Source organism: Rattus norvegicus, chromosome 3 (assembly GCF_036323735.1).
Source record: "Rattus norvegicus strain BN/NHsdMcwi chromosome 3, GRCr8, whole genome shotgun sequence".
NCBI lineage: Eukaryota > Metazoa > Chordata > Mammalia > Rodentia > Muridae > Rattus > Rattus norvegicus.
In genome coordinates this window covers 128978362-128993573 of record NC_086021.1, presented here as the reverse complement: position 1 = coordinate 128993573, position 15212 = coordinate 128978362, and the positions used below count along the sequence as shown (strand labels likewise).

The window sequence follows — 15212 nt, the reverse complement described above, 5'->3', positions numbered from 1 at the left end:
AGACTGAGTTGAACACATATCCTCCCCTCGCAGAGGACTCTAACTAGGAGTGTAAGCTTGTCTCATCCCCTGCAACAAGAAAGAAGTAGACAGATCCTGCCTCAAGAGACAGTCACGACTGGTGGAGTCCTTTGAAAGACCTGGCTTATGACCCACCAGCCAGAAGTTCCAGGTCTCTGTCCTGTGTCTGTTAGGAGACAAAAGAGTATAGGACTGGGGCTGCTGCTTCAAGAGTGTGTAGTGAGAGGGGTGTGTCGGCCAGCAGAAGAGGAGGGGGGTCCCTTCCAGTTGCTTCCTCCTCTAACTAAACTGTGCTGCACTCATCTTTTAGCCTCGGCAAGAATAAACTCCTTAAGATATTTGCCATAAGACTTAGCATCCTGCCCTGGTCCTTCCATAGTACAGGGTGAGCCAGCAGAAGCTGGGAGGTGAAAAATGCACCTTTCGTGAAAGTCTTAATAATGTCCCTGTTGTTGGCATCGGGCCAGGCTGTTCTGTGATTACCCAGGAACCAGAGCCATTTTACCAGGTCTTATAAGGCTCTTAGAAGACACCATCAATTGGCTGCAGTTATACATAAACTTACCAGAGGGCGTCTGAGCCGAGCTGCAGACACAGCTTGGGACAGTTGCAAAGGCAGGAGCCATGCAGGGCTCCAGATGCTCTGAGTTCCCTGTCGAGTCATCTCCTCCTGGCTCACTTAGGATACCCAGGCAGGCCTGGCAAGAAGAAAAAGGTCTGAGTTATACTTTATGTAACCTTTCATCCAGTATACCCTCTGTTTAATAAATAGTTTAGATCCTACGAAGTCCAGCACTTCTTGTATAGCGCCTTGTGCTAAGTTCTGGGGAAGGTTCCTCAGAATGGGAAAGAGAGAGAAACAAGGGTAGAGGTCAGCAGGGTAACAGTATTGTTAAATGTTGTGAGGGACACAAACAGGAAAGCGAGGTGCAGAGTTGGGGAGGCTAGCCGCTCTATAGGGGGGAGACCTGTGTGGAGGGGCTTTGGCACTGGGATCTCAGAGTAGCAGGGCAAGAGGAGCCACAGGAATTGTGTTCCAGGCAGGAATGCATAGACACACAAGACCCTTAGCGTGTTCAGGATCAGAAAGGCTGTTGCCAGAATGGCGGACAGAGAATGATGAGTTCAAATGAAGGCAAGAGCCAGGCTGTATAGGGCTCTGTGACCAGAGCTAGGACTTTATTCTAAGAGCATGGCGAGACACTAAGTGTGTTAAGCAGGAGTGATGTAATTAAAGATCACTGCCACATTGTTGCTAATAGATGGAAACAGTTTCCATTAATGTGGACCTGGGTAAGTAACATTAGGTTCATTAGACTAGATACAGTAATTTAAAACTCTGAGACACAGCTATGTGCCCAACTATAGAAGGTTCGCCAAACAGCTCCAGTAGAAGACAAAACAAAAACAAAAACCAAGAAACCATATGGCAGTTTAGAGTGAAGCTCAGGGGAAGAGCCCTTGGGAACCCCTGCAACCCCAATAGTAGGGGAAATATGTTATAAATGTATTTTAAAGGCCAGCAAGATGGCTCAACAGATAGGGATGCCTACCACCAAGCCTGATTGTTGATCCAAATTTTAAACCCTGGGCTCATGTGGTGGGAAAAGAGAACCAGCTCCTGGGAGTTGTCATCTGGCTTCCACACGTTCACAGCGGTATGCACACAGAATATACATATTTATATATTCTTAAATATATATTTTAAATACTATATATGTGCTTTATATATATATTTTATATATATATGATATATTTTAAAAAGAGACAACATCCCTGCCTATAGATGTACCTGTGTATAGACTATTACATAACAGTCTGTTTGAAAGATGCTCCTAGGAAGACCATGTGAGGCTAGAAGTGGATAGACACTAACTTAATAGCATATTATTCTGCACATGTGAACGGTTTATACTGTGCCTGGACCACTTATTCAGCAAACAAAAGACATCACACCTAAGTTGGATCACTCTGGCTACTTTGTGGAGAAGGACTGAGCAAGGCAAGAATGGAAATGGAGAATGTTCTTGAAGGCTCAGGCTGCAGGAGAGGTGTGGGCTTGAACTCTGATACCCTGTGGATGAACTCTTGATACTCTGTGATGGAATGTTGTTGAATGTCTACCAGGTGCTAAACCCCTCAGAATGCCAGAGACTGTGCAAGACATCACAGGGGAAAGGACAGTTATGGGTGTGCACTACTGTCAAATCCACATGAGATTCCTAAATCCTTATAATTATAAAAATAAAATCAAAAGCCAGGCTTGACAGTGCTGGAGAAGCTTGCTGTCAGCCAGTCAGTCTGTCTGAGTCAGTGAGCTTCATGTTTAGTGAGAATCTCGTTTCAAAAGGAATGCAGTCCATTGACCACTAGCTTCCGTGTGTGTGTATGCACACACAGGTACACATGCGCACACACATGAATACATACATACATATATATATATATACACACACACATACACAATTTACCCTAAAGAGTTGCACAAAATACATATTACACGCACATATTCATATAGCTCTTCTCTCTCTCTCTCTCTCTCTCTCTCTCTCTCTCGCTCTCTCTCGCACACACACACACACACACACACACACACACACACACACACACACACACGTACCCCTGAAGAATACACGTTTCTCAACAGAGCTTGCTTTCTTTGCAGAGAGATGCCAAAGGCCAGTACCTGTTTGACCTTCTTTGCCACCACCTGAACCTACTTGAGAAAGACTACTTTGGGATTCGTTTCGTGGACCCAGATAAGCAGCGGGTAAGTTAAAATTCAAACCACAAACAGAGCACAGGGTTGGTAAATAGGCCCAAATCCTTGGTTGCATATAAAGTCCATGCAAAGTTTAGCCTCAGGAGTCAGGTCCCACCCAGATTCTTTCTTTTTTTTTTCCCATCTTTATTAACTTGAGTATTTCTTATTTACATTTTGATTGTTATTCCCCTTCCTGGTTCCTGGGCCAACATCCCCCTCCCCTTCTATATTGGTGTTCCCCTCCCCATCCTCCCCCCATTACCACCCTCCCCCTCAACAATCACGTTCACTGGGGGTTCATCTTGGCAGGACCAAGGGCTTCCCCTTCCACTCCACCCAGATTCTTAATTGGTGTCATTGCTTCAAATCAGATCACTGAGCCTGAGAGTCACCTGAACCAGAGTTCAGATGAGGAAAACTGGCATTTCACAGACCAAAAAGGCAGCCCAAGAGCTTACGCAATTTGCCATGGGCGCCTGCTAGAGGTGTAGCTGGTAGCCAGTGTTGAGGTCATAGAGCCCAGTGTACAGAGAGGGCATCTCTTGCTTCCTTTCTAGTAAATGGGCTGACCTAGATTTCAGGGATCTTGCCCTGGTTAGGTAGGGCATGACTGGGCAATGCCAGTCTGGTCTAGGCAGAACAGAGAGCCAAACTGAACTGACACAAGCCCTTTAGTGCCTTGCAAAACCTGTAGCTCTTCCCCTGGTCTGTGCAGTAAAGGCGCAGTAAAGGTGGTGGGCTACGGGCCTTCACCACAACTGGTATCGCAGACAGAAACCAATCCATTTCCCTTGGACCCCTACGTCATCTCCAACTTCACCTTCCCAACCTGACCCTCCCTTCTGTGGTCAGCCAGACATTATGACTTTCCAGACACGTCTGTCTCCTTCTCAGTCCTTTGGTCCCTCAGTTCTCCGCCTGGAGTATGCTTCCCTTTTGTTCCTCCTGGTTCTCTTTTGTTTTGTTTTGTTTTCTAGCTTGGTTTTTTGTTTTTGTTTTTGTTTTCTTTTCTTTTTATCGGAGCTGGGACCGAACCCAGGGCCTTGTGCTTGCTAGGCAAGCGCTCTACCACTGAGCTAAATCCCCAACCCCTGGTTTTGTTTTTTGAAGATGGATTTTTATTTTATTGATGCGTGTGTGTGTGTGTGTGTGTGTGTGTGTGTGTGTGTGTATGTGTGTGTGTGTGTATGTGTGTGTGTGTGCCATGTGTATGCTGGTGCCCTCAGCAGCCAGGGAGCATGTTGTTGAATCCCCTGGAGTTGGAGTTACAGGCAGTCGTGAGGTTCCTAACCAGGGTGCTTGGAACTGAACCTAGGTCTTCTCCAAGAGCAGCAATCACTCTTAAACTCTGAGCATCCCTCCAGCCCCAAAGCCCCTTCTTTTCATACTTAAGGTCTTTCCTGGCTTCTTGCTTCCTCCAGGAAGTCTCCCCAAACCTTGCCACATATCCCGCTATGGCCCACTATGTCCACTAATACCCATCATAGCACTTCCTGCTCTGTGTTGACAGCCTTTGCCCCCACAAAAGTTTAAGTTCCAGGAGGGGACAGACAGACTGTATCTCACCCATCATTGTCTACCATGGAGCCAAGGCAGGGCTTAGAAAGTAGCTGATGTTCAGTAAGCATTTGCTGAAGGGATAAGTTAATGATTTGTGGTGCCTTGAGACTCACCTTCATCTTCCCAGCCTGCAGACAGCTGCATTTCTGCAGGTGATTCATGGTCCCTCTGCTGACTGCGAGGATGTGCTATTTGGCATCCCTAGGAAGTGGGAAAATATGCAGACACATGCAGGCTGTGCACTCCTGCTCACTCACCACCCAAGCTCCGGTCTCCACAAACATCATCCCAAATCCTCCAGAGCTTCATAAATCCTGTAGGGCCTCCTTTGCTAGGTCCAAGATTTCCTCCACAGCCTCAAACAGCACTGTTTCTGTCATCATCTCGGGTCTCAGGCCATTAAAAGGCACAGCATCTGTGCTACCCAGAGTGACGGATGCTGAGGGAGAGTGGATATGCCCTTCACCGCACCACAGACAGAGGCTGTTCATCTTTTGGTTGTCTGAGCCACTTTGTCCTCTGGATCCTGTTTAGGGTTCTGTACTGAAGATGTGAGTTTTAGAAAAGACTCTTAAGACACCTACCATGCCCTTTTCCTCTGACTAGCCCAGTCCCCACTCTTCACGTATTTATCTCGCCTCTCCCTGCCTGGTAGAGCTGTGAGCAACATCATGGAGATTTATCCTCAAAGTCTGCCCCTTGCTCTGTTCTGTTGACATGCTGCCCTTAGCTCTGGACCTTAGCATGCAGCCACTAAGTGCCCAGAGAGCAAGAAACCGAACTGTCCTCACTGTAATATGTATCCATTCTCCATGAAATAGTGGAAGTTTGGGATGTTGGTTTTTCTTTTCTGCCAGTATTTGTTTGGGCTAAGTGCTCTCTCCCGGGGAGTGGTATATATACCCCAAGATCTCCTTATTTGTCCCAGAGCTGATGGTATAAAAATTCAAGGGGCAAATATGTCCTGTTGATCATTTTTTCAGTTAGGGTAGGATGTGCTTGAGAAAAGGATGACTGTGGAGTTGACCCACATTAAAGGAGGGCGAACAAGAGAAGACTGAAAGAAGAGACATGTCCCTTTACAGAGAGTCTGCTGTAAGCTAAGCCCCATCAGGCTGATGTAGACCGAGCACCAAGTGGTACCTGGTTCCTAATCAAGAGCTCTACACATGTTCCATCAAGCAGCCTTTAAGGCCAATGTTGAGACTCCAGATGAATAGATTAAGACAGGTTGTCCAACCAGAATAAGTGGCAAGGCCAGTCTGGAGGCTAGGACTGTCTGGTTCTGTAGACTCTGTGGTTTCTGAGGTATAATGCTAAAGTCACAAAGTAGCCCAAGTAGGGATGATTCTGAGCCTCAGAAAAGGAACATGGACCAGAGAAGCCTGAGAGAGTCCTGGGAGGTCTTAAACCACCTATGATGAGACTTAATCTAAATCCACTAATTCATGGTAGAGATACAGGAAGTGAACTCCTTGTTCCCAGAGGTGTGAGGAAAGTCTCCTCCCCTGGCTCCAATGTGGTCTCAACAGCTCACAGTGACTGTCATCACTGTTTGCTCACTGGGTGTCCTGGGGCTCCCACCTCTCCACCTTTCCTGGAGGAGCTGCCTCATTCCTTGCCCTCTGTTTCAGCTCAGCGTCCTCTCTTTTTAGACCCTTTCAAGCGTCAAAGCATGAAGAGTGTTCCAGTTTGACCCGTTTTCCTCTGAATCTTGCTCTCTTCCTGATCCTGCCTCATGTTCTGAGTTTGCTATTAATTCTGGGACTCAGTCCACAGATGCCATCACCATATTGCTGGGACAACCTCAAGATTTCTCCACTGGATCTCTAAAATCCCTCAGACGAGCTGTGACAGTTTTCCAAGCCTTCCTGATGGTCTCCAGCTTCTCCTCTCCTGAGTTCTCAGCACAGTCCAAACAAAAGCTGTCTCTTGCTACTGCGGGGGGGGGGGGGTGTTCCTTGTAACTGAGCTCATGAGCCCTCTGGCGATCACGACTCAGTCAGATCTTATCATCTCTGTCTTTATTATTTCTATCTTATTTCTCTTACCTGTCCATCTAAAGGTCTGTGTCCTACATGCCCCACACCTGCTGTGTTCTCCTCCCTATACAGCCCTAGCGTGCTTTGAACCAGAGGGGCCTCCTGCACCTGCCCAGGCAAAGCTGCAGCCCCAGTCGCTTCTGTGCAATTGCACTCTTACTTCTGCTTCCCTGCGAAGCAGAGCTGCGGTGGGCCGTGTAATGTGAGAAGGGCCTCTTAACCACGCTGAGTGGCTGTAATAAGTTGCCAGCCTCGTGGGAGCTCGGATCAGAGGAGGCAAGAGAGCAGAATGTCAGCCCAGATTATCCATGTGGTGCTGACGTACGGACTCTTAGTGGGTCCATTAACTACATGACCCACAGCCCAGCCTAGAAGGTGAGAGCTGGGAACTGAGGGAGACCAGGATGCTGTCTGCATGGCCTTGGCTGCTTTCCTATAGAAGAAAGTCTCTGCCAAGACAGTACACTAAGCAGAAGGAGCCAGGATAGAGGGCACTCTGAAACCTAGCCCTTTGCCTACTCCACACCTACGAGTTGCCCCACATGCTAGGCCCTGGTAATTATATGTTAAAGAAGTCAGTTCCGTCCTCTGGGAACTTACAGCTAGAATCTTTAAACTACTTCCAAGCAATCAGACCCCAAATAATAGCAATTTTAGCTCTCTGCCAGTCGACAATGCTTGCCTAGTGTAAAAGCAGCAAGCGTCAGCCATGAATGTTATCAAGAACCCACAGAGGTTTGAGGAACTGATCTACAGTGATTGGAGCTGGAGAGATGGCTCAGCTGTTAACAGCACTTTCTTGCTCTTCCAGAAGACTCAAGTTTGGTTCTCAGCACCCACATGGGGCAGCTTACAACCACCATTAACTCTAGCTTAGACTCAAGTTTGGTTCTCAGCACCCACATGGGGCAGCTTACAACCACCATTAACTCTAGCTTTGGGGTTTCTGACACCCTCTTCTGGCCTACACGCGCGCGCGCACACACACACACACACACACACACACACAAACACACACACAAATATCTTTTAAAAAGAGAGAAGTTAGAATGATCTCATTACTGCCCTCCCTCAAACTTAAGTACTGTGGAGGAAAATGAAAACTATAGTTTGACTATATTTTAGCTATTAAAAAAATCCATGAGGAGGTGGGCTGGAGAGATGGCTCAGCAGTTAAGAGTACTGACTGCTTTTCTAGAGGGCCCAGGTTCAATTCCCAGCATCCACATGGCCCTTCACCACTGTCTATAACTCCAGTTCCAAAGGAACTGATCTCTTTACTCCAACATACATGCAATACACATGAAATTAAAAAAAAACACACGTGGGTCAGGATATTATCCTGCACACTGGTTTCAGGTAATTATCCCAAGAAACTAAGACTTCCACCATCCTTGCATGCCAGGAAATCCTGAGTAACACAAGCATTGGCTACCTGCGTTACTCAGACAAACATGGAATATACACCAGACGACTCCCTCTCCTCTCCATTCTGAAATCTCTTCTTGTCCGTCCTTTTGAGAGTTGCCATCAGTACCCTCCACCCCACTCCTTTGCCAAAAGAAGTTGGCGTTTAGCACAGCACATGCCAAACCTTGAGCCCAGCAGCTCCCCGCTCAAGCCAAGCACATGCTGTGGGCCTGTCAGGAACGGGCTCAAAGCTGTGACACCCTGCTTTGGGAGGTGTCTCCAGGAAGCCTGGGAATGGCACCTGAAGCCATTTTCCCCCTTCTTCACGGCTGGCCCATCACAGGTACCTATTTCTGAACACAACTTCCCTCTCCAAACATCTATTGGTAAGCTTCCAGGAAGAGGGCCTCTGTCTTGCCATTTCAATAGGCTAAAACAGGTTGCATGTAACACCGCTTCTCATGAGGGTTGTCTTGTCTTGTGCTCTCTGTTTCAGCATTGGTTGGAGTTTACAAAGTCAGTGGTGAAGCAGCTAAGGTGTAAGTATTCCAAAAGAAGCTAAGATTTATCCTTGGGAGGGAGGGAGGAACCCCCAAGGATAGTAAGGTATGGTCTACATATGTAACTGCCTATTGTTCTAGTGTACCCATGAAAGGGTTTTAAATTATTTTATGTACATGGGTGTTCAACCTACATGAATGTGTGTTTGTGCGTCATGTGGGCCTGGTACCTGTGGAGGCCATCAGATCCCCTGGACGTAGAGTTATAGATGGCTGCAAGCAACCACATGGGTGCTAGGAATTGAACCTGGGTCCTCAGTCAGCGCTCCTGATGCTGAACCTTCTGTCTAGCTCCACAAAGGACTTCTTCCCTTATGGTTCAGGGGCCTGTGCATGCCGGAAGGAGGGGAACCTGGTCCCTCCTAACAGACACCTCTTCCTCTGTAGCCCAGCCTCCATTCACCATGTGCTTCCGTGTCAAGTTTTACCCTGCGGACCCCGCTGCCCTGAAAGAGGAAATAACCAGGTGAGGAAGCAGTTACCAGCCGTTGCAGCTGTTGGGCAGGGCGGGAGCCTGGGATCTGGAAGTACCCAGTTCTCTCTGGAGGAGTGCTTTCTTGGTAGAACCTGTTTCTGTGTGTTGGTGCCTCCCACTTTCTTTGCTCCCGGCCTCTGGGAACTTCGAACTTTCTTTTGGGTCTCTAATTGCTCGCTCTACAAGGGAGCTGGAGTAACTACTTGCTCAAAGGCAGTTTTCCCCTTGCCTATAATGTGCTCCAGTGATGGTTTTGGAGCAAGCCTTGGTGTTGCTGCTTGATTTCAGGTTTGGAAATAGTCTCCAGTGGCCCAAGTACCAAGTACCAAGGCATGACATAAAAGACGGGGTGGGAAACACTGTGAGTCCTAATCCAAACAGGTAGATCCTCGTGTGCTGTTTGGACAGGTGCACTGGGCGAGAATAAGACTGCTACCACATTTGTTAGACAAATTTGAAGCAAGCTTTGTTAACTATTGGCCAGGACAGTAGCAACTGGCCAGGACCCTACCTGGGATGCCCAGAGAATGGCCCCAGATGATGTTAGTCCAACCCACAAGGCTACGTACTTCCTGCCTACATACAGTCAGGGATAAGCATACAGCCTGGCATACGTCCTGTCTAAGTACCTCTCACCTGTGTGTGATCAAGCACATCCTGTGCAGTTGAGGCAACCAGTCTTGTTTACAGAAGCGAAAACAACCAATTTGCCGTCCTACATAACAACAGCCCCCAGCAACCTGTTATCCGTCCTTGGGCAAATGGGGCTCACTGGCTAGAGGCATTTTTGTATTATAGGGCCCTTAAGCACAATAATTTAAACTTAAAATACAACTTTGACCTTCACACACAAAGCTTTCTTCATTGTAGGAGCCATGTTCTGGGGCAGGCATGTTATAAGCCCTGTCTTTTCCCCTGGAGAAAGAGAAAAGCCCTCTATCCTACAGCCACCCCACATCTGAGCCAGATGCATGCTAAGCCTTGCTTCAGAAGTTCAGAAACTGTGCTGCTGGGATCCCTTAGTCTGTCCTCAGCAAACTACTTGTGGCAGGTGGGAACATTAAAGAAGAAAAGCCACTAGCCCTTCCCCCTGCCTTAGAGAAGGCAAAGTCAGAAAAGAGGTGACTGCCCATCATAGAAGCTGCTTGTCCTGGAAAGCCTTGATATCTGTTCTGGGTCCTGAACTTCCTTGTTTTCTCTGTGTGTACCCAACTATAAAGCACAGGGGACACTGATGTGACTGTGAGAACTGTGAGTTCTGCTCATCTGCATGGGACTAAAAGTGACTCCCACTGTCTCAGGGGACAGCCCTGTAGCTTCACAGATCCATGGGGACAGGGCCACTATGCTTATCAACTGGAAGAACATTTTTTCAAGGCGTTACTCCCTCTCATGACTTGAGCCCCCTTCTCTCTGCTGAGTGTTAGAGCAGGCCCTGTCCACTCCTGTCCAGGTCAGACCAAGCTTGATACTTGTTGTGAAAGCCAGCACCCCCTCCTACCATCAGCAGCATCCCCTGTTCTCCGTTTCATTGACCCCACAGAGGGTCCGAAAGGGATTAGTCTAACAGTTTTGTGACTGCCCCCAGACACGACACGAGGTTGTCTAATGGTTTTCTTGGCTTTTAGGAGCTCATAATCCAATTTTTAAAAAAATCAAATGTAACTGTATTATCTTAACATACTGACCCTTCTACCAAGAAGCCACATGGTCCTGGTGGTCCAGGTCCAGCCTGTGTTGCTTCTTAGCTTATCCAACTTCAGTAACCTCTGGACAGCTCACAGAATGAGGGTGGTGATATCCCCATCTGCAAACTGTGGGGAGGATTAACCAGTTTACTAGTGTGTGTGTGTGTGTGTGCGTGTGTGTGTGTGTACACATGAGTGTATATATACAAGTATGTGAGTGGGTACATGCCTGCTCCCACACAGAGGCCAGAAGAGGTAACCAGATCTTTCAGTGCTAAATTTACAAGCTTGTAATATGGTGCTGGAATCTAAATACCAGTTTTCATGACCGAGTAGCAGGTACCTTAACCACTGAGCCATCTCTTAAATCCCTATCATCATCATCATCATCATCACCACCACCATCATCATCACCACCACCACCACCATATCTCTTCCTCCCCCTCCTCCTTCCTCTCCTCCTTCTTTTTTGTCATCATCATCCTCCTTCTTAATGTTTATAAAAGAAAAACAAATTAATAATAATAATTAATTGCATTGGACAGCTCACAACGGTCAGTAACTTCTGCTCCTCCATGATCTGACACCTCTGTCCCCTAAGGACACCTGCACACACTGTGAATGCATGTACTCACAGACAGACACACAGACACAGAGAGACAGACAGAGATAGAGAGATAGAGACAGACAGACAAAGAGAAAGAGAAAGAGACAATGAAAAGAAACTTTGAGGGCTGGAGGGCTGGCTCAGTGGTTCAGAGCACTGGCTGTTCTTCCAGGGGATGCAGGTCTGCTTACGAGCACCCACACAGTGGCTCACAGTCACCTACAGCTCTAGTTCTTGGTATCACACATGCATCTAATACAAAGGGACAGTTACAGACAAAACACCTATACACATAAGAACTTTTTAAATTATAAAAAGGAAGCGAAACTTTGTGGTCAGTCAGGTGGGGGAAGTTGGAAGGAGATGGTTGTGGATGGATATGATCAATAAAGACTCCTAGCCACAAAACCAAGTAGTTAGACATATAAACAAACTAAGCTTTTATTATCACAGATTCTGTAGATTGTAAATAAGTCCAGGCAGGGCTCCGTTTGGGCTTAGGTTTGTTTTGTTGCTTTTGAGAGTGTCTCTATGGTAGCCTAGACTGGTCTTGAATGCACAGTTCTCCATACCTCCACCTCCCTAGCGCTGAGACTACAGCCTTGTATCTCCATGCCCAATAAAGGGTCTTACACTTCTGGGTACACCTCCAGCCCCCAGGGAGCCGTGCACTGAGTGAAGTGCACTTCAAGGACAGTGGCAAGTGTGTCAGCCTCTCTGCCAGCTGCATACATCCCCATGCACATCTCAGACAATCCCTTCTCACTCCACCTCACTAGCCTTCCTTCCCCAGAGTGCAGTATTCTGCACTGTTCATCCATTTGCCCATCGGTGGTATGAACCACAGGGTGCCTGGCCTGATTTGCAGTTTTTTCCCCTCTCTGGAATATGAAGCCATGGGATTAGCTCCAAATGTCTCGTTCGCATCCCTACTGATCTGAGGAGAGCGGGTACCTGCCCCAGCCTCACTCAGAACCCATAATTCATTCCTGGCTCTGAGCCCCTCGTCACATCATCCCACCTTGCTGCCAACTAATTTAGTTGTCAGTGTGTCGGGTCTGTTTTGTTTTGTTTTGTTTTGTTTTGTTTCCTGGCAATCTCACTCCTAAATTTCACTGCCACCTCAGCCACTTCTGTGGAACGAGGCTAAGAAGGGAAGGAAGGGGTGAGCCGAGAGTGAAAATCTCTACCTCACCTTATCCACTGAGACCTTCCCACAGCACAGACTTAGTTTCCAAATCCTGGTTAATCTCCTTTTGTTTTTTATAAATAATAAATAGATTTTCTTGTCTAAACTGGCAATGGGGTCAAGAAAATGAAGGCTTGGGCACCAGGTGTTGCTTTTACCAGGGACCACAGGCGGGTGAACTCTGAGAGACCAAGTGCCAGAAGGAAACAGAGTGTGAGCACAGCCGCACTTCACCAGGAGGCGGAGGGCCCGGCACACAGCAGGCGTTAAAGGGATTCGGTAGAATGAACGTGTGCATCAGCGCATGGAGTCCCCAGTTGCTTATTCTTTCAATTAATATTATTTGAGGCTCCATTAGGCTACCATGGATTGCCAAACCTTTCCGGAAAGGGACAGAAAATGAGTGTTTTGGGCTTTTGGAACCATATGGTCTGTGTCACAACTCCTCGGTTCCATTAGCGCCTTTCGGAAGCAGCCACAGATGATGCATGAATGAATCAAGGCCGTATTCCAGTAAAACCCAGTTCTATTAGAAAGTACACCAGCAGACCCTGTGTGCCAACCCCTGGCTAAGAAATCAGCAGGAGCTGGATTTAAATCTCAGATTATTTTTAGTTACGGGACAGGGCAAACAGCAGTCCTTGTCGGCCCTCAGTTTCCTCGTGTATGAAAATGGGACAGAAACGGCAGCTACTGGTGGAGTCCTTGAGGCCTGAAAGAGGCAGTGTATATGCAACAGCAGACTCTGGGGCATGGCGTGTACTCGCGGAGAGGGGCTAGCATTGGGGTTTTGTTTCCTGCTGCCCGTCTGTCTCCTTTCCTTGATATGTAACTGGGACAGGGTGACCAGTTTCTGTGCTCGAGTACCTGTGATGCTACTGGCCTTATGAAGGACAGAAAGAGATAAGCAAAGTTTTACAAACAAAGCAAGCCAACCGGCCACAGCCAGTGAGATGGCGCCGATAAACATGCTCGCTGAGCAACCCTGAACATGCTGAATTCCATCCCACGGGCATGCGAAATCCCAGGCTCAGAACTCAGCAGGATAGGTGGGGAGGACTGGCTAGAGGCTTGCTGACGTAGAACAGCAGCAGCAGTAAGAGAGGACTGCGTATCCAAGGTGGAGGCCAGCGGTAGGGTTCAGCAGAGAAAGGCACTCACTGACAAGCCTGGAGGTCCGAGTTCAATCCCTGGCACCACCCTGTGGGAAGGAAAGAACCAACTCTCACGAGCTGTCCCCCAACCCCAACACACACATAAATAGAAAATAAAACCTTTGTTTTAGAAATCAGTGTGTGTGTGTGTGTGTGTGTGTGTGTGTGTGTGCGCGCGCGCGCATGCGTGTGCACGCACGCCCCCGGAAACTAGAAGCAGGCATTGAATCCTCTGGAGCTGGAGTTTCAGGCAATAATGAACAGCCTTGTGGGAACTGAACTCAGATTCTCTGAAAGAATCAGTGTTCTTAACCACTGAGCCATCTCTCCAGCCCCATATATAAATTCATGTATGTATATATGTTTTATATGTGTGTGTGTGTGTGTATATATATATACACACACACACACATACATACATTTATACATATACATATATGTTGGGTATAAAGAATATATATATATATATGTAGCCATGAACTTTTTAAAAAAGATTGTCTCTGATTTCCTCTCTGAACCACTGTGAATTGCTCTCTGGTGACACTTTGGTGCCTCTCTCTCCTCTGGTAGATAGATGAATTACTGCAGGCTAGTAAAAGCTCTGGACACAGACTGAGATGGGTAACACTGGACAAGTCATGACACATCCCTGGATATGTCTCTTCAGCGAAGAACTGAGGGACTTCTGCTCCTTAACTCTGGCTCTGAGGAGCAAGAGCTCTTGGCTGGACCCAGCCGGCAGGCCTGGCGGCTGATTGCTCATCTGGCAAACACACAATTGTCCTGATGAAAGAGCCCCACACACCAAGATAACCCCGTAGGCCTTGTGTGGTGGGAGGGCGCTGGAGTCTCACGAGCATGGGCTTAATGATGCTGTGATCGGTTTCAGCACCAAGTCAACCCAAAACTTTCTGGACACCACTGTGGGAGAAAACCAAGGGGACCTTATGAAGATGTTGGTGGATGATTCTGTGAGCTCACCTCTTGCTGTGGTCTAATGACTGCTTTTCCTTAGGACATACGGTGGTGCCCTTTCTTCCTTCCCTCCATTTGCCCTGGCATTGCTTGAGAGTTTTTGTCTCCTCACCCCTGAGGCCTTGCAGCCGTGCTAATAACATCAGAAACCCAAAGGTCTCCCAGCCACACAAAGCTGCATACATTCCAGCTCACCAGGAAATGCTGCCAGGGGCCGACCCACAGCAATGTTAAGCAGCCATCTTCTGTGTGAGGAAGCCAGGCACCTCAGAAACTCTAGAGCAGCTCTCTCAGGCCACAGGAGCACCTCTGACATGCTACCCTGGGGGAACGTTCCTCAGTCTGACACAGAGAATCACCATCTAGGCCTGTGGGTTCTGTTTGAAACACCTCCATTAGTCCAGATTTCAGTCCCAGATGAGCAGCAAGAAAGGAATGATACATGAATCTAAGCCCAGGAAGTGAGCAATGGTTGGGGGCAAAGGTTCTATCCACATCCTGCCAAAACCTGTGGAAGGTGGGAGCTGGAACGGAAAGGCAGGGAAGTACTCGATAGCTCGCCTCTCCCACACACCGTGTGGCATTTCACTGTGGGAAGCAGAGTGCAGACAGGCTGGGTTGGTTAGATCCGTCTTAAGCAGTCACTCTGCATGACGCCAGTGTTTCTTGGCAAATATTTGGGCCAAGTGGGTTTGGTAAAGGAGAGGAAGGGCTCTTACGAACTGCCAGGCAGAACTCCTTCCCTTTCTTTTGCCTTGGGGAAGGTA

The 15212-nt window shown here is 47.8% G+C and overlaps 1 protein-coding gene across 15 annotated transcripts in view; it reads left to right on the top strand.

The window, feature by feature from the left end:
* Positions 1-15212, top strand: part of Frmd5 (FERM domain containing 5) — a 271323-nt gene that overhangs the window by 223561 nt on the left and 32550 nt on the right. For all 15 annotated transcript variants that reach the window (XR_010064879.1, XM_008762214.4, XM_008762212.4 and 12 more), the window contains exons 2-4: positions 2687-2791; positions 8294-8336; positions 8745-8823. Coding sequence is in view for 14 of the 15 variants with exons in the window: in XM_008762214.4 (XP_008760436.2) it covers positions 2687-2791; positions 8294-8336; positions 8745-8823 (227 nt within the window). In the remaining variant the exon portion in view is untranslated. The remainder of the gene's footprint in view (positions 1-2686; positions 2792-8293; positions 8337-8744; positions 8824-15212) is intronic.